This window comes from Molossus molossus, unplaced genomic scaffold (genome assembly GCF_014108415.1).
Source record: "Molossus molossus isolate mMolMol1 unplaced genomic scaffold, mMolMol1.p scaffold_m16_p_4, whole genome shotgun sequence".
Lineage (NCBI taxonomy): Eukaryota > Metazoa > Chordata > Mammalia > Chiroptera > Molossidae > Molossus > Molossus molossus.
This window is the reverse complement of record NW_023425377.1, coordinates 104,790,387-104,809,735: the sequence shown is the minus strand read 5'-3', so window position 1 is coordinate 104,809,735 and position 19,349 is coordinate 104,790,387. Positions and strand designations below refer to the sequence as shown.

Genomic DNA, 19,349 nt, shown 5'->3' with positions numbered 1-19,349 from the left:
AAAGCAAGATGTTCTCTAGTGGTTCCTGATACCCAGACCATACCCCAAACCATTAGATCAAAATATCCTGGGATAAAGCGAGGCCTCGGCAGCTCTCTAGGTGACTCCAGTGTGCAGCCAAGATTGCCAACCACTACTCCAGACCCTACCCGCTCTGGCCTTCCCTGGGCCTCCCAAGTCACTCTCCCTCTTGTTCTCTATGCTCCTCCTCCGTGAACTGGAGAAGAATCCGCGGTCGGGGAGTTGGATGCCAAAGGCTTGCCTAGAAGATGTCAACTCTATGACCAGAGCACCACAGCATAAAAATCATCACTGAAGCCTTGAGCACCTGGGTCACTCTGCCCAGGATGGACTGAGAGAAAACTGACAGCCATGCCTTCCCAGGTAAGTCTGGATAAGAGAGGGGGTGCTGGAGTTCAAAAGCCAGATCTGCAGAAAAGGTCATTGCTGACAGAAGAGCTTGGAGTTTCAAACTACTGGTCCTCACACCTTTGTTTTGTTTGTTTGTTTATTTGTTTGTTTTAACTTATCTTTGTTGTTGAATGTATTACAGATGTTTCTCATTTCCACCCCCCCTTACTCCTCCCCTCTCCCGCCCATCTCCTGCCTTTCCCCACACTGCTGTCTGTGTCCATTGGTTATGCATATATACATATAGGTTCTTTGGTTTATTTCTTCCCACCCCCCAACCCCCTTCCCTCTGAGGTTTGTCAGTCTAACAACCAATTTGTACTTCTTAATCCCTTCACCTTTTTCACCCATTCCCCCAACCCTCCTCCCATCTGTCAACCAAGAAAATGGTCTCTGTATCTATGAGAATGTTTCTGTTCTGCCTGTTCATTTTGTTTGCAGATTCAATTGTCAATAGATATGTATGCATTGCCATTTTGTTTGTCCCTATTTGTTATCTTTTTCTTCAGAAAGACCCTTCAACATTTCATATAATAATGGTTTGGTGGTGATGAACTCCTTTAGCTTTTTCTTGCCTGGGAAACTCTTTATATGGCCATCGATTCTAAATGACAGGATAGAGTAATCTTGGTTGTAGGTTCTTGCCTTCATCACTCTGAATATTTCTTGCCACTCCCTTCTGGCCTGCAAAGTTTCTTTTGAGAAGTCAGCTGACAGTCTTATGGGAACTTCCTTGTAGGTAACTACCTGCTTTTCTTTTGCTGCTTTTAAGATTCTCTCTTTGTCTTGAACCTTTTGCATTTTGATGATGTGTCTTGGTGTGGGCGTCTTGGGGTTCATCTTGTTTGGGACTCTCTGTACTTCCTGGACTTGTATGTCTATTTCCTTCACCAAGTTAGGGAAGTTTTCTGCCATTATTGTTTCAAATAGGTTTTCGATTTCTTCTTCTCTCTCTTCTCCTCTGGCACCCCCAAGATGCGAATGTTGGCACGTTTGACATTGTCCCAGAGGTTCCTTACGCTATCCTCATTTTTTTGGATTTTTTTTTTCTTTTTGCTGTTCTGATTGGGTGTTTTTTGCTTCCTTATATTCCAAATCGATGGTTTGCTTCTTGGCTTTACTTACTCTACTGTTGAATATGTGTAAATTATTCTTTATTTCAGTTAGTGCCTCCTTCATTTCTGACTGGTCCTTTTTTATGCTCTTGAGTTCCCCACTAAGTTCACTGAGGTTCTCACTAAGTCCATTGGGCATCCTTATAAGCAGTATTTTGAACTCAGCATCTGTTAGGTTGCTTATCTCCATTTTGCTTAGTTCTTTTCCTGGAGTTTTGTTCTGTTCTTTCACCTGGGACCTGTTTCTTTGTCTCTTCAATCTGGTCACCTCCCTGTGCCTGCTTCTATGTATTACTTAATGAGAGGTAGCTGAGACCAGATGCTGCTTGTTTGAAAGAATTTAGGAAAACCTGAAGCAGGATCCAAGACAGGCCAATCCTATGGTTAAGCAACTGGCAACAGCTTGGGTGGGCCTGAAAGTTGGGTGGGGCGGGGTGGGGCGGGGACTCAGGGAGTCACCAGGGTGGGGCAACCAGTCTGAGCCCGGTTGCTGGAGTCCCAGATATGGTGGCTGTCTGCCGCCCCAGGGAAGGGCTCACCAAAGGAACAAAGGCCTCTGACATCACGTCTGTCCCAGAGAAAGCCCCCTCTCCAGCCCTCGCTCCAGTGCCAAACAACTCAGTTCTTCCTCATCCGCCTCCGGTGCCCCTCAAGCTGCCTCCCCCACACTGGAACCTGGAGGGTGCTAGTCCAAGTAAGTCCGTGTGCGGGCCATTTAAGAGGAGCTGCCTGGGGCTCCAGCCGCCTCAGCCTCCCTCAGCCTCAGTTCCCGCTGGTTTTATAGCCAGAAGTTATGGGGACTTCCCTTCCTGGCACTGGAACGGCCCTCACACCTTTGTGTGCATCAGGGCCACCCTGATGGCTTCTTAAACACATTGCTGGGCACAACTCCAAGAGTTTCTGCTTTAGTAGGTCTGGATGGGGCCCAGAAATGATCGTTTCTCACAAAATGCTGCTGCGGCTGACCTGCGAGCCATGCTTTGGGAACCACAGGTTTAAGTTGCCCAAACAATCTCATTCAGTTATGTTTCAGTATTAGTCAGCCCTGCTGTTTTCAACATTTACTGTGCACCAACATCATGCCTTTAAGCTTCACGAAAATCAGTTTGTCTGAGGCCCTGGCCTGGGCAACAGTATATTTTATTTTATTGATTTTATTTTCCAATTACAGTTGATATTCAATATTTTATATTAGTTTCAGGTGTCAACAGTGTATTTTAAAAGCTCCCCAAGTAATTCCACTAAGTATATGTGCTGGATTGAGAATTACTGAGTTAAATCCTAACTCTGTTGACTTTGTTTTAACTTGCTGTTATTCATGAAGACATCCTTTATTAGTTTTCAAGGTGATTGGTGAAGCTTACACAGAGAGAAGCCTTTGGGAGCAAAATTAATAGGTGTATGCACCCATCAGATAGTCTATCTCTTCAGCTCTGACATCTTTTTGAAAGTCAGTTTTCAGGATCTGTGGAATCTGACTATGATGTGGCCAGGGACAAAACTGAAACAAATTTGGAACGAATGGTCTTGCCATGCTCACCAGGTCCCAGCCGGGCCGGGGGAGGATGATGGCGTTAGACGCAGGGAGAGCCAACACCAAGTAGATGGCGGATGCTCCTCGGTACACCTTCCTGCATGGACCCAGGTGATGCTCTGGAGCGCTCGGCCCTTTCTCTGGTTTACTAGCTTATCATTTATGGTCTGAAATCATCACTCACATAGCTGCTTATTGTCTGTCGCCTCCACTTTGTACTCTATCTACCCCAGCACCTGGAGCCTGTCTGCTATGTTGTAATCGTTCATAAATAGGCATTTAGGAAATGTAAAAGAGGCCAGTAAAAGGTCACGCCTCTCACCTTTATATCAAGAGTCTGCTATCCTCCTCCCTCCATCAACCACCGTCCAGGAAAACACGCACAGCAAGAGAAACCGGAATTGAAGGTGGTTTTCTCTCAAAAAGCTGTCGGAAGTTTTAAAAGACACTGGGGTATGAGAGCAATTGTTTAGTGTAAAATTGTAAATCCCTAATGATGAAAGTTCACATTTCTATTGTTTTTTGTTGTTGTTGTTTTTAATTTTGGGGGGCAGCAGGATTTAGCGTTCCCCGTGGCTTCCACTTGCAGAGGCCAAGAGACTTTATTCTCCTGGGAGCAGGGCGTGATGTGCAGAGAGCGTAGTTCTCACAGGAAGCTCGTTGTACTACGTGGTTGACCATTTTTATTAAGTGAAAACAGTCACCTGATATGCTTTTCCTGACGGAGTCACTGCAGAAGATAGGATCAGAATAAGCAGCCGGTTGCCAGATGAAAGGCAAAGGCATGCCTGGGAAGTTAAGGGCAGCCTCTCCGCACTGATGGGCGGTTTAGGTAAAGGGTGCCGACGTTTTGGACACCCTTGCACGTCAGCCGTCCGACAGTGAAAATGCCTTACGTCGAAAGAATGTTAAAAAAGATTTCCTTTGCTTATTTTGAGGAGGGTCATCTGGACAAATGCTTTCATGCCGTCATCTACTCCGGGAATTGACTTGTGAAACCAGGTTGTATTTTTACCTTCTGGCCTTGAGAAATGCACACCTGTGTTTGCAATTTACTAGCAGATTAAAACACACTCCACAGTAGGGGCTCATGAGGCTCTGATGTCTGTTTCTATTTTATTTTGATGCCTTTGTTAGACCAAGTTTGGTCATACCTAAGCAGAATTGTCCAGACTCTAAGGCTGTCTCTAGTTTCAAGTTAACCACCTGGGGAAGCTGCGTTTCCACCATCCGACCATATTTCGTTTGAATGGAATCCTATTCTGGCCTGTAGTGCCTGGAAGTTTAAAGGAATGTATGTATTTTTATGGGACAGAATATATACATACTTTAACATTTAAAACTTCCTACCATCAGTGGGATAGTAGACACAAAAGTGCTTTAAAAATGAAAAGATCACCCTGGCCAATTTTGCTCTGTGGTTAGAGCATCAGCCCACAGACTGAAGCATTGCAGGTTCAAGTCCCAGTCAAGGGCACATACCTGGGTTGCAGGTTTGATCCCCAGCCCCGGTTGGGATCGTGCTGGATGCAACCAATTAATCTGTGTCTCTCACATCGATGTTTCCCTTCCTCCCTTCCTCTCTATATAAAAATCAGTGGGCTCAGCCAGTGTGGCTCAGTGGTTGAGCACCAACCCATGCACCAAGAGGTCACTGGTTCGATTCCTGATCAGGGCTCATGCCCAGGTTGTGGGCCCGATCCCTAATGCGGGGCGTGCAGGAGGCGGCCAATCAATGTTCTCCCTCTTTGATGTTTCTATCTCTCTCTCCCTCTCCTTCCTCTCTCTCTCAAATCAATAAAGGAAAAATTTAAAAAAAAATTTTTTTAAATAGAAAAGTACCCACAGGTGAGGATTAAGAAAATAAATAAATAAGAAGTTACTATCAGGAAGATGGTGGCGGGCAGGACCGGAGGGAGGGTAAGTGTGAGAGAGTGAGCGAGTGTGTAGAGAGTGTGAGCAGACGTGAAGGTGGACGACCAAACCCGAGCAGTGCAGAGCAGCGGAGCAGAAGGTCCCTGTGCTGTGCACGGAGCAGCCGGCTACCGTGGTGAGCGGCCCTTCAGGGCGCTTCTCCCTGCGCTGCGGGGAGGTCCCAGCATTTTGGAAGATCCCGGGTCTTCCCTGGGAGGAGGCAGTGGGAGCTGCCAGGGCCCAGCCACCTGAGCCACCAGTGCACCTGGCACCATCGGACCAGTGGACACTCTGTGTCAACACAGACCTGTGCACAGTAGTGGAGCTGCCAAGGTGCTGGTCCTGGAAGCTGTGGACAGCAGGGATCCCAGCACCATCCCCCGCAGTAGCAGTCTGGTCAGAGTCAAGATATACCCCCAGCAACAGAGGCTTGGGAACAGACATCCATCCCCAGGCAACAGAGACACAGACCAGCAGCTGAGACCCATCCCCCAAAACTATAGCTAAAGCTGAGCAGGACTTGAACCCCATGGGCAGCAGCACTCCCCAGCCGCCAGCAGCACTCTGTGGGGCTCCACAGAGGCCTCTGCGGTCCAGCAGATCATAAGAGCAGTGAGAATCCTGAGCCCTAGAGAGACTGGTGCGATCCAGCTGCCCGCCTGCAGCAACTGCAAGGTGCAGGGGCACCAGAGAGGCCTGGGCAACCCAGCAGGGACTGTGCAATCTAGTTACCCCCAAAACCTGAGGGGTGCTGAAGCACCAGAGAGGCCTGTGAGACCCAGCAGCCCATAACATAGGCATAGAGCCGGGTCCCCAAAGGGACTGTGTGATCCAGTTACCTGCAGGACCTGCAGGGTGTAGAGGCACCAGAAAGGCCTGTGCGACCCAGCTGCACACAAGATAGGCTTGGAGGATGTGAAAATGGAGGCAGAGTGAATAGAAGCTACTCAGACAATCTCCCAGGACCAAATGGGAATTACAACTAAAATAAAGACAAATCCTCAGAAAAAAGCAACAGAAAAGCAGCAGGACAGGACCATATAACCAGGGACACTGGTAGGATCTGTGGAGGTGCAAGAGGGTGGCGGGCTAGGAGCCCACAGAGAGCAGCAGTCTTAGCTGTGAGCAGCGCCCTTGGGGAATAAAGACCAAACCCACTCCACAGTGCAGAGAGCCGAGACATAGCCCTAAAATAGCCACAGCCACTCACCAGGGGGCTAAGGCAGAGGGAGGGCAGACTGGGCTGGAACTCTGTGGGGACACCCGGGATTTGGAGGGCACTGAGTTTTTGCTGAGTTGCAGCCACAGAGGATGGTGGCCAGTGTGCTCCTTCCCCCAAGCTATGGGGAAAAGCAGCCCCCCCACCACCACCTTTCCCAGGTGAGGCAAATAAATGCAAATTGGGACTCATTAACAACCAGCAACTATCCCACCCTCTGGAAATCTTCTTATGCAGAACACCAGGGCTACATCCCAAGACACTGAGTAACTGAGACTACTAGCCACCAGGAAAAAGCTAGAAGATAACTGAACCTTTCTTTCCTGGGCTTGCAAATCTACCCAGGAAAGTAAGACTTGCCAGTGGTGTTTAATGTGGGCCCGCCCAGGCTCATCCAAATGCAGTAGAAGGAGCCACAAACTCACAACACCAACACCCACAGGAAAAATTTGGCAGGCTCCAAAACCCACTGAGATAGCCAAAGTGGTGAAACAAAGAAAAAAAAATCCCAAATAAATAAATAAGAGAACTTTATTGAAGATGAGATCAATGAAATGCAGCTAAGCAAATTATCAGAGGTAGAATTCAGAGCCATGATCTTGAGGAAGCTCAACAGCATGAGTAAGGACATCAGCACCATGAGTAAATATATAGAAACACTGAAAACCAACCAAGTGGAAATGAAGAATGACATAGCAGAAATTAAGAACACATTGGAAGGACTAACCAGAAGAGTAGAGGAAGCTGAGGACCAGATCAGTGAATTACAAGACAGGGTAGAAAAAAATCAACCAATCAGAAAACCAAAAGAAAAAAACAATTAAAAAACAGGAAGACAGCTTAAGGGAACTGTGGGACAACTGGAAACGTAGTAATATTCGCATCATAGGAGTCCCCAAAGAGGAAGAAAAAGGGCAAGGGTTAGAGAATATATTTGAAGAAATAGTGACAGAAAACTTTCCTAACTTGGTGAAGAAGGAAGGCATTCAGATTCAAGAAGCACAGAGAGCCCCAAGTAAGAAGAACCCAAACAGGCCCACACCAAGACACATAGTAATTAAAATGCCAAAAATTAAAGACAAAGAGAGAATCCTAAAGGCAGCAAGAGATAAGCAACAGGTTACCTACAAAGGAAACCCATAAAACTATCAGCTGACTTCTCAACAGAAACACTACAAGCCAGAAGGAAGTGGCACGAAATAATCAAGGTCATGAAAAAACAAAGATCTGAATCCAAGACTACTCTATCCAGCAAGGCTATCATTCAAAATAGAAGGTCAAATAAAGAGTTTTCCAGACAAAAAAAAAAGGCTAAGGGAATATATTAATACCAAACCAGCACTGCAAGATATGCTAAAAGGATTGCTGTAATTAGTAGAAGAAATAGGAAGGAAAATATAACCACAGTAAACAAAAATGGCAATAAGTACATATCAATTATCACCTTAAATGTGAATGGTTTAAATGCTCCGATAAAAAGACACAGAGTAGCTGACTGGATAAGAAAGCATGACTCACATATATGTTGTTTACAAGAGACCCACCTCACAACAAAAGATTCACATAGGTTGAAAGTGAAGGAATGGACAAAAATCTTTCAAGCAAACAGAAAGCAATAAAAATCTGGGGTAGCAATACTCATATCTGATAAAGTAGATTTCAAAATGAAGGCCATAACTAGAGACAAAGAAGGCCACTACATAATATTGAAAGTATCTATCCAACAGGAAGATATAACCTTGGTAAACATATATGCACCCAATTTAGGAGCACAAACATATATTACAAATATTTTGAAAGACTTCAAAGGAGAAATCAACAGCAATACAATCATAGCAGGGGACTTCAATACCCCGCTGACATCACTGGATAGATCTTCTAGACAAAAAATTAACAAGAAAACAGAGACTCTAAATAAAGTGTTAGATCAAATGGATTTAATAGATATCCACAGAGAATTACATCCCAAAACTACAGAATTCACATTCTTCTCAAGTGCACACGGGACATTCTCAAAGATAGACCACATGTTAGGGCACAAACTAAGTCTCTACAAGTTCAAGAAGATTGAAATCATATCAAGCATCTTCTCAGATCACAGTGGCATGAAACTAGAAATCAATTGCAACAAGAACATGCAAAGACATTTGAAAAGATGGAGGCTAAATACCATGTTATTGAACAATGAATGAATTACCATGGAGATCAAGGAAGAAATTAAAAACTTTCTGGAAACCAATGAAAATGAACACACAACAACACAAAATCTATACAATGCAGTGAAAGCAATTCTGAGAGGGAAGTTCATAGCACTACAGGCCTACCTCAAGAAGCAAGAAAAATTTCTAATAGACTATCTAACCTCACAACTTAAATAACTAGAAAGCAAATAAAAAGAAAACCCCAGAGCAAGTAGAAGGAAGGAAATAGTAAAGATCAGAGCAGAAATAAATGACATAGAGTCCAAAAAAAAAAAAAAACAATTCAAAGGATCAATGAAACAAAAAGTTGGTTCTTTGAAAAGATAAATAAGATTGATGGACCCTTAGCTAGACTCACCAAGAAACAAAGAGAGAGAAGCCAAATACACAAAATCATAAAGGAAAGAGGAGAAATAATAACACCACAGAAATACAAAGGATTGCTAATAAATATTATAAACAATTATACGGCAACAAACTCGACTAAGCTAAATGGACAAATTGCTAAAAACACATAGTCTCCCAAAACTGAACTGGGAAGAGACAGAAAACTTGAACAGACCAATAACAACAAAAGAAATTGAAGATGTACTCAAGACTCTCCCAGAAAACAAAAGCCCAGGCCCAGACAGCTTCACAGGGGAATTTTAGCGAACATTCAAAGAAGAACTAATACCCATTCTCCTCAAACTATTTCAAAAAATTCAAGAAGAAGGAAGACTTCCAAACTTGTTTTATAAGGCCAGCATAATTCTAATCCAAAACCAGAAAAAGACACTACAAAGAAAGAAAACTACAGACCAATATCCCTCATGAACATAGATGCCAAAATCCTGAACAAAATACTCGCAAATCGAATCCAGCAATACATCAAAAAAATTATTCACTATGACCAAGTGGGATTCATCCCAGGGATGCAAGGCTGGTACAATATTAACAAATCAATAAATGTGATACACCACATAAACAAAAGGAAAGATACAAATCATATGATCATATCAATAGATGCTGAAAAAGCATTCGACAAAAATCCAGCATCCATTTCTGATAAAAACACTCAGCAATCTGGGAATAGAGGGATCATATCTCGACATAATAAAGGCCATATATGAAAGACCTACAGACAACATCATACTCAATGGGAAAAAATTAAAATCATTTCCCTTAAAAATAGGAACAAGACAAGGATTTCAAGAACAAGACTTTCACCACTCTTATTTAACATAGTACTGGAAGTCTTAGCCACAGCAATCAGACAGGAAGAAAAAAATAAAAGGGATCCAAATGGGAAAGAAGGAAGTGAAACTGTCATTATTCTCAGATGACATGATACTATACGTAGAAAACCCCAAAGACTCCATCCAAAATTTACTAGACTTAATAAATGAATTTGGCAAAGTAGCAGGATTCAAAATTAACATCAAGAAATTGACGGCATTCTTATACACCAATGATGAACTCACAGAAAGAGAAGCTTAAAAAAATCCCATTTACATCACCTAAAGCAACAGAAACAAAGGAGAAAATGAACACATGGGACTACATCAAACGCAAAAGTTTCTGTACAGCAAAAGATACAATCATCAAAATGGAAAGGCAACCCACTGTATGGGAGAGCATAATTTCCAATGATATATCAGATAAGGGGTTAATTTCCAGTATATATAGAGTACTCATACAACTCAACAAAAGGAAAACAAAGAGCCCAATTAAAAAATGGGCAGAGGAACTAAATAGACACCTCTCCAAACAGGACATACCCGTGGCTAAGAGACATATGAAGAAATGCTCAACATCACTAATCATCAGAGAGGTGCAAATTAAAACAATGAGGTATCACCTCACACCTGTCAGAATGGCCGCCATCAACAAATCATCAAACAACAAGTGTTGGCGAGGGTGTGGAGAAAAGGGGACTCTAGTACACTGCTGGTGGGAATGCTGACTGGTGCAGCCACTATAGAAAACAATATGATGTTACCTCAAAAAATTAAAAATTGAACTTCCATTTTACCCAGTGATCCCACTTCTAGGAATATACCCTAAGAAGCCTGAAACACCAATCAGAAAGAATATATGTACCCCTATGTTCATAGCAGCACCATTTACTATAGCTAAGATCTGGAAACAGCCCAGTGTCCATCAGTAAAGGAATGGATAAAAAAGCAGTGGTACATATACACAATGGAGTACTATGCAGCTGTAAGAAAGAAAGATCTCTTATCCTTTGAGACGACATGGAGGGACCTGGAGAGTATTATCCTAAGCGAAACAAGCCAAGTAGAGAAAGACAAATATCACATGATCTCACTTATTTGTGGAATATAATGAACATAACAGTCTGAGGAACAGGGTAGACCCAGAGATGTGGAAGTAGGTTACAGACTGACAATCCTCAGAAGAAGGGGAGGTGGGGAGGGAGGAGATAAACCACAGAACTTATATGCATGTTCGCATAACCGATGGACATGGACAACAAAGCTGGGGACAGGGCAGGGAGGAAGGGGGAGGGGGAAATCAATGGGGGAAAAAGAGAAACATCTGTAACAAAAAGTAATTAATTAATTATTAATAAAAAATAAATACAATAAAAATATTGGTTCTCTAAATTTATAAATCAATTTTCATATGTTTCTAGTTTTAAGAACAGCTTTCTTAAAAGTATTGGGGTTATTTGAAAGTAAAAAAGTATTATTAATAAGATTCAAAAAGTATTTCTTAATGTTTAAATAAAATATTATTCAAATTCAAAAAAAAAGAAGTTGCTATCATTACTAATCTGAATAATTTTCTATTTTTTATTATATTTCTCTCTCTCTCTTTCTTTTTAATCCTCAATCCTCACCCAAAGATTTTTTTTCACATAGAGTCGGGGAGAGAGAGAGAGAGAGAGAAAGACATCAATGTGAGAGAGATGCATTAATTGGTTGCCTCCCACATGACTCCAGCCAGGGCCAGAGATCGAATCTGTAACTGAGGTACGTGCCCTTGACTGAGAATCAAACCTGAGACCCTTTAGTCCTTGGGCCAACACTCTAACCGCTGAGCCCAACTGGCTAGGGCTCTTTCTCTCTCTCTGAATAGCCAGTTTCAAAATTACAATTTAAAAGAGTAACTTGATAAGCCATGTCCCTCGCCAAGCCCTGCCCTCTGCCTCACCTGTGATGTCAGCCTCCCTCTGAGTGGGGAAAGGAGTCACACTGCCCATGGGACAAAGTGGCTGGGGTCACCTAGGCCCTCCATCCTGGCATGGCACCAGCATAGGCTCAGTGTTGCCACAGAGGCAACTGAAAGACAGAGACAAGCCAAAAATTAAGGAATCGATGCATGTGTGTGATAAATCAGAGCACGGGAAAGCAGAGAAGGGAGATGTGGTCTACTGTCTCGGGCTGACGGGCCTTCACCATGAAATATAGGAAGACGGGGAGACTCTGTGACCAAAAGTTCCCCATCATTTGCCTATGGTGGAGCAGACAGCAAGAGTTTCATTGTGTGAAGGTTTCTTGGAGGCTCAAGAAGGAAACAAGGTCCTGAGTTGTCTGAGGGGAGCACAGCGGTGGGTGAGATTTTCTAGGATCAGCAATGCCCTTTGACAGGTCTCTGAAGCTGCCTGGCTTCCGATGCTGTTATCTTGAAAAAGAATCAAGCCTGCCCTTCTATCCTGGATAGCTAATGGGCTTGAAGTAGTCAGAATTTTTAAAAAAATATCTATCTATCTATCTATCTATCTATCTATCTATCTATCTATCTATCTATCTATCTATCTTAGAGAGAGAGGAAGGGAGAGATAGAAACATCGATGTGAGAGTGAAACATTGATCGGCCACCTCCTGCACGTCCCCTACTGGGGATCGAGCCCACAACCTGGGCATGTGCCCTGACCGGGAATCGAACAGGGGACTCTCAGTCCGCAGGGCAATGCTCAATCCACTGAGCCACACCAGCCGTGCAAGAAGTCAGAACTTTAACATTGCAGCCTGAGTGACTGATGATGTTCTCTCTTATTGACCTTTTTTCAGCACTTGTTAATGTAATCTTATGATTTTTTCCCTCAGTTTTTGATGGGATGAATTACATTAATAAATTCTCTAAAGCTGGTCTATTCTTGTATTCCTGGTTTTATTCTACTTAATCGTTGGTAGTTTTATTTACTTTTTTTTTTTCAGAGATGGTTTCTTGTTATTTGAATGACATCTAGGACTGAGCCTAAATATTCTTCGAACATTTGTTAGCGGGCGGCATAGCCAATATGGCATCGGAAGACCCAAAGAGGAGGAGAGGTTCAATCATTGGTTAATTATGCTAAGTGCTAAACATGAAATGAGGACGGAAATGGGTCCTGTGGGTTAAGCTGTTGGGAGGCAGTGGTACCCCAGACAGAGCAAGTGCTGCGGTTGATGCAGTGTCCAGATTGCAGTGGGGTGAGGAATGAATGGAAAGTGAGGGAACAAAAATGTCTTTCAAAGCCACTGGGCAAATCTCGGGAAAGGGGCTCTGGCAGAAGGTGAGGGACACAGGGCAGTTACTATGTCTTATTCTTTGAGGCTGTTACAGAGTTGATTGAGGCGGGGGAGCTGGGAGGAAGGTTGTCATGGGAGTGTCTGGAGATGAAGGCTTGAAGAACAAAGAAAATTAAGAGATGGGGGGAGGGGGCGGGGAAGGAGAGAGGGAGGGAACAAAAGCAACTACAATGATTTCGGCGAAGTTCCAAGTCCAAGTCCGATGGGTTTCCCAGGCTGACCCCACCATCAGCCCTCCTGACACTGTGGACCCCGGCCCCTCCTCTGGTTCTGAGTGTGGTTCTGTCTACTCGTTTCTCTTGGGCGATCACTGTGGTCTCCTGGATCACCTGCTCCTGGCTACCAGCTCGCTGCAGTGCTGACTGGTGTGCTGGCTTGCACTGTTCCTAAGGTTTTGGCATCTCCTGAAGCGCCCCGCCCCGTCCCAGGCTGAGGTTGAAGCCTGAACCCGAGCACTGGCTCTCCTCAAGCCCAGCACATCCCTGTGTCTTTCCATCTACTTCGTGATGGCAGGACAGGGGCTGTATTAGTTAGACATTCACAGCAGCTTGGTGACAGGATCAGAAAATTTGAGTTTCTGCTAAATAGCGTGAGTCATCCTCTGTGTGCCGGATTCTGCCCTCAGTGGCCCCAAGATTTCTATCATGACTGGGAGTTGACAGATACAACAAGCAACAACAATATCTCTACAAAAAGTTCAGATAAAAGCTATCAAATAATATGTTTAAAAGAGACACATAAAAGAATAAATGACACAAGAAAACAAGAAAACCAAGACACTATATATGTATATATGATATATTATATATATGTGAAGAACTTTCTAGAAATAAAAAGTTCTTTTTCTAGAAATGAGAACTAGGGTAGCTGAAATGAAAAGCCTACTGGACGTGTTCGGCAGCAAGGCAGACTAGGAGATGGCGCTGACCCGCCCTCCCAGAGCGGTGCAGAGTTCCCGTTTCCCCATATCTTTGCCAACGTTCAGGGTGGTGCCAACAATACCCAGGTAGGCAAATTGCAGGTTGCATTGTTCCTTTATAGAACTGAGCTCATCCCAGCCAGGATCCTGCCCCCTTCTGGTTTCCTGGGTCAGCCTTTTAGACACAGAGGGACGTTAAGACTCAATAAATCCCTTTCTGCTTATTTGTTTTGTTTTTGGTGTTTGGTCCTTGGGGTCAGTTCTCACCAGGTCTCTCCCACAGCAAGTCCGGGCTTTCCCTCCCTGGTTCCCACACCCTGAAGCCTGGTACCCAGTGACTGCAACATTTGTGTAGCTGGCTTCTGCTTTTTAACTATGCTAATCCCCAGATTCTGTTTTGCTCACTCTGCACCTTTCAGCCCCTCCCTTCCCCCTCTTCAGGCCAAAGTTTAACCCAAATCTCACCACTCCTTTTCCTGGCAGCCAGTCTCTGGCCACACCAGGCACAGCTCCTTCATTAACACGTAACCTCGGAGCCCAGCCGAGCGTGTGTGTCCATCTACAGTTGGGGAGGCACCAGAGACATACTTTTCCAAACCTGAAACTAGATACATAGCCAGAAAACCCAGAGGTAATATAGTTCATGGTTAGAGCATAGACTCCTGAAGCTGAATCTTACTTGGGTCTACTACTTAGCTGTGTGACCTTGGACAAGTCATTTAACCTTTCTGTGCCTCAGTTTTCTCATATATAAAACAGGGATAATAGTACCCACTGTATAATGTTATTATGAGAATTAAATGAGTCAGTGCATGGAAAGTGTTTAGAACCGTGTCGGGCATATGATGAGCACCGTCTATGTGCCCTTTTGTCATTATTACTGCTTCATTGGGACTGTCCCAGAACATAGCAGGTGGCAGTCACATTCACTGAAACGAGAACATCGTCAGAAAGTGCCACTTCATTTATGCAAGTAGTATTTTCTTGTGTGTCTTCTTCTCAAGGTTTTTTGATCAATAACTACGTGGTTCTGACTCTTCGGAGACAGTCCAGAATAGCTCCCAGTCCTCACTGTCAAATCTAGTGCTTGCCACCTGAACAGTGACCCCTGAACCGTGACAGCCGTCTTGTTTCTGCCTTGTGTCCTTGACTCTTCCTTCTACAAACCATGCTGCGTGCAGCAGCGAATACATCCCATGCTTTTGGTATCTAGGAACTGCCTTTAGCTTTCTGATAGCATTGAGCTGACATTGACAGGGCCCAGGGCAAGGAACGAGGCGGGGATGCTTCCTTTCACTCCACTGGCCTCATGTCAACTTGAGTCTGAACTTTCTTAGCATCTGGCTAAGATACCTAGACCCAGAGCATTCCTTTAACTGTGCTCATCTGTTTGGTCAAAACTCCAGGAAAGATGTTTTTCCATTTCTCTCTTGGTGACTTCTAAGTGGATTATTCACTTGGGGTAGTAATCAATTCTTCATCAGACTCTCAGTCTACATAAAGAGAAAGGGCTGACTCAGAGCTAATGATGCAGGTCTCAGGTAACAGGTGTTAGACAATGTGGCCTGATCGTGGTTAATGAAGGCCTGATTTGAGATGCATCCCATAATATGCTTGCAAGGGAGAGAACTGGACTCTTCAGTAGCTTGGATTCTTCCACCAAACATCTCCAAGGTATCTTTTGAAGAATTCAAGGAAATACAAGTTTGACACCTATAAATCAACTCACATCCTGAAGTCCTAAGCACCATCAGATCCAAAGGATATACATGAATTAATTTAAATACATATATTCAGTCTTTAATTTAGAATAGCCTTTCCCTTGACTAATTTTAAAGTAATATGCTTTGATTATACAGCTTTTTGCAAGTGGCATTTTTGTATTTTCAGACCTTGGGAATCCAGGAAGGGCCCAATAAACATGTTGGTTTAGCTAGATAATCCCTGTGCTGTACTGAAATGCAGCTTTTCATCTGTGATTTAGTTTTTTATTTTTTGTTAATCCTCACCTGAGGATATTTTTCTATTGATTTTTAGAGAGAGTGGAAGGGAAGGAGAGAGAGAGACAGACAGAGAGAGAGAGAGACAGACAGAGAAAGACAGACAGAGAGAGAGAGAGAAATATCAATGTGAGAGAGACACATTGACTGGTTGCCTCCAATACGACCCCAAACGGGGCCGGGGACTGAATCTGTAGCCCAAGAACGTATGTGCCGTTGACCGGGATTTGAACCCACATCTCTTTGGTCTGTGGCCCACGCTCTAACTGCTGAGCCAAACCGGCCAGGGCTCATCTGTGATTTAAATGCAGCTTTTTATCTTTGACTTCTTCTGACATGCTAACACTAGCTGTTATCAATAGTTCATCAGTGTGTAGTAATTAGCCTCAAATCCATTCTAGTATGGTTTTAGTATTTATTAAAAATTATTGAGCTCCTAATTTATGCTGACTCTTTACAGGATTTGGGAAGTCAAATATGAACGAAAGAGGATTTTCCCTGGAGGTGTTCACATCCTGGTGGAAGATATGGACATAGATACGATTATTATTCAAAATGATGAGCTGAGGTTACATACATTTAGGTCTATGGGGCATTAACAGGGGTGGAGGCACAGCAGCAGGAAGGGTGAAGTAAAAGGAGACATCAAGGAGGAGGTGACATTCAATCTGAGCCTTTTAAGGTTGTACAGAAATCCACTAAGTAGGAAAAAGAGAACCTGCCACTCACTTTTGACAGCAACCACAGAGACCTGGAGCACATGCTCCCTTCAGAGTGACCAGAGGGGCTGTGAGGGGTGTGGGAGGACACAGGGAAGGAGAGATCGACGTGAGCGTCCCAGGAGCATGAATGAGGAGCCACGGATGGTCTTTAAGTGGAAGAGTCACATGATCAGATATGAGTGTCAGAAAGAGAAGTTTTATGGATGGAGTCTCTTCAGATTTCCCTTCTGCATCTCCCAAACTGCAAACACTTTGAGTCACTCATTTTTAAGGAGCTCAAGAAAAACCTCAGGCAAGATTACTAGTACTTTCGGGGGGTGTTTGTGGTAGTTGGAAGAGTTACAAGAGGTGGAAAGGGGATGGGTAGGCTCCACTTCCTGGGTGTGCTGAGGGATACCCTGAGGTCCATTGGTCTTGGCAGGGGGTGTGGCTGGTCCCCAGGGTGGGGGAGGAGGGAGAACCCTAGAGTCCAAGCAGAAAACCTGACGAGCAGGCATTCAGACATCTCGCCTTCCTCTGCCTCAGTTTCTTCACCTGTACCCCAGTGCAGCTTGAGCTACGTGATCCCTAGGCTCCCTTCCAGCTCCAAAAGTTTGTGCATAAAACAACACATTGTCCCCCAAACTTATTTTGAAAGCTAACCTCAATTTCAACCAAACATCTTTCCAGTTGGAATGGTTCACCTTTCGCCTGGAGGACCATGTGGAGAGCACCCAGGGTAAGAGACATCGGAGGGGTGAGGGCGGTGGGGTGCTGACTGCTGATCTCCAGGAAGTGGTGACATCTGCTAGGTCATCAGTGCCTGATGCCCCCATCCTATTTAAAGAACTGTAGCTTGAGAACTCTCCTTGGAGTGCTGCCCTACACGAGAAGCAGGTAGTATCCGTCGAAGAAACCATGGGCAGCGAGTTTATTTACCCAAGGGCAAGTCAACAAAACTGTAAGGGGCATTTGAGGGTGACTGTGTTTGTAATGACTGTCAAAGATGTACACCCATGGCTGCTCTTAGCTCAGAGGAACGACATTTCATATTTTGTCTTTTCAAGTACCGTCAATTTGCTATTATCGCATCACTTTTCAAACAAAACTTCATCAGTAACAATCAACACAAAGAAAACATCCCCCAAGTAACATGATCAAAGAAAAACAGATGAAAGGTCTTTCTTAAAAAGTTAGCACGGATGCCTGGGAACTCCTCAGATAATTTCCTGTTTACATTTTTTTTTTTTTTTTTTTTGAACCTACATTTTTCTTTAGTAGACTTTCCAGAAGTCAGTTTCCACACCCCCGTTTTTCCAGGAGTTTTCGAAACTAGCAGACTTCTCAGCCCACATTATTCAAGTCAAATTTATTATTATTTCTCTGTTTCATCTGAATGAAACGTTCTTTTACGTGACCTGCCCAAGACTTTACGATTTTCTTAATATGCCCATTAAAGCTGGTAAATTGCAGGGACCCACGTATCTTAGGAGAAAAAAGATCGCAGGGAGGTTACTTGAAGTGAGCGAGCCAGAGCGGGATTCGGTAGCTGCAGGGAAAGCCAAGCTCACCCGCCCACCCCAGCGCCTTAGCAACACAGCTCTAATTTCTCCACTTCTTTCACAGAAAGGATTACATTTTCTGGGTGTTAGCCTCCCCGGCAGGGTTCTGCAGCCTCGGGCTTCACACAAGGCGTCAGTGTCCTTGTTGGTGGGGTGAAGGTAGCTTACCCTGAGCCCGGCCAGTGAGAAGGAGCGCGGCTGTCAGGGCAAAGAGCCGGGCAGCGCGGGGAGCCCTCCTGCCAGCCCTCCTGGGCGCTCCCTCCGGCATGATGCTGCGCTGGCTTCAGCCTCCCTGAAACGTGAACATTTCCTGTTTCCTGCTTGTTTGGGTAGGTGCTAACTTGAAGGAGAAGTGTTTGCCTGTTTTTTTAGGAAGTGATGTAATTCTACAGGAGCCTGTCAGACCAGCAAGGATTGCAAAAGAGAAGTTGTTCTTCAATCACAGATGCAGTGAGCACACCTCTCAAGCCCTTTGCAGCCCTGGCCCAGCCACGGGCCTCTGTCCTTTCACACTGTCCCTATGGGAACTGTGTCTGTTGCTCGGGTGTCATTCGGAGCCTGAAACCGGGGGTCCTGAACCACATGCAGTCTTGATTTGTGATTTTACTCAACCCGCAGATGAGTCTCTGGCTACCCGGAGTCTAGAGCAGAGCTGCCAGCAGCCCACCTTCCTGAGATGGTGAAAATGTCCCAAATCTGCGTCGTCCAGGACAGAGCCATTAGCCACATAGGCCGCGGAGCACTTGAAAGGAGGCTAGTGGGATGGAAAACACGATGGTGCTACCTCAAAAAATTAAAAATGGAACTGCCATTTGACCCAGTGATCCCACTTCTAGGAATATACCCTGAGAAGTCCGAACCACCAATCAGAAAGAATATATGTACCCCCATGTTCATAGCAGCACTACTTACAATAGCTAAGATCTGGACACAGCCCAAGTGTCCATCAGTAGATGAATGGATAAAAAAGCTGTGGTACATATACACAATGGAGTACTATGCAGCTGTAAGAAAGAAAGATCTCTTATCCTTTGAGACGACATGGAGGGACCTGGAGAGTATTATCCTAAGTGAAACAAGCCAAGCAGAAAAGACAAACATCACATGATCTCACTTATTTGTGGATTATAATGAACATAATCTGAGGGTAGACCCAGAGACGTGGAAGTCGGGTACAGACTGACAACCCTCAGAAGCAGGGGGGGATAAACCACAGAGCTTATATGCATGTTCGATGGACATGGACAACAAAG

At 44.3% G+C, this 19,349-nt stretch overlaps 1 protein-coding gene across 1 annotated transcript in view; it reads right to left on the bottom strand.

The window, feature by feature from the left end:
* TMEM154 (transmembrane protein 154) overlaps window positions 1–18,440 on the bottom strand; it is a 48,463-nt gene extending 30,023 nt beyond the window's left edge. The window contains exon 1 of the mRNA XM_036242001.1: window positions 18,265–18,440. Coding sequence (XP_036097894.1) covers window positions 18,265–18,364 — 100 coding nt within the window. The 5' untranslated portion in view covers window positions 18,365–18,440. The remainder of the gene's footprint in view (window positions 1–18,264) is intronic.
* Between the last annotated feature and the right edge of the window lie 909 nt (window positions 18,441–19,349).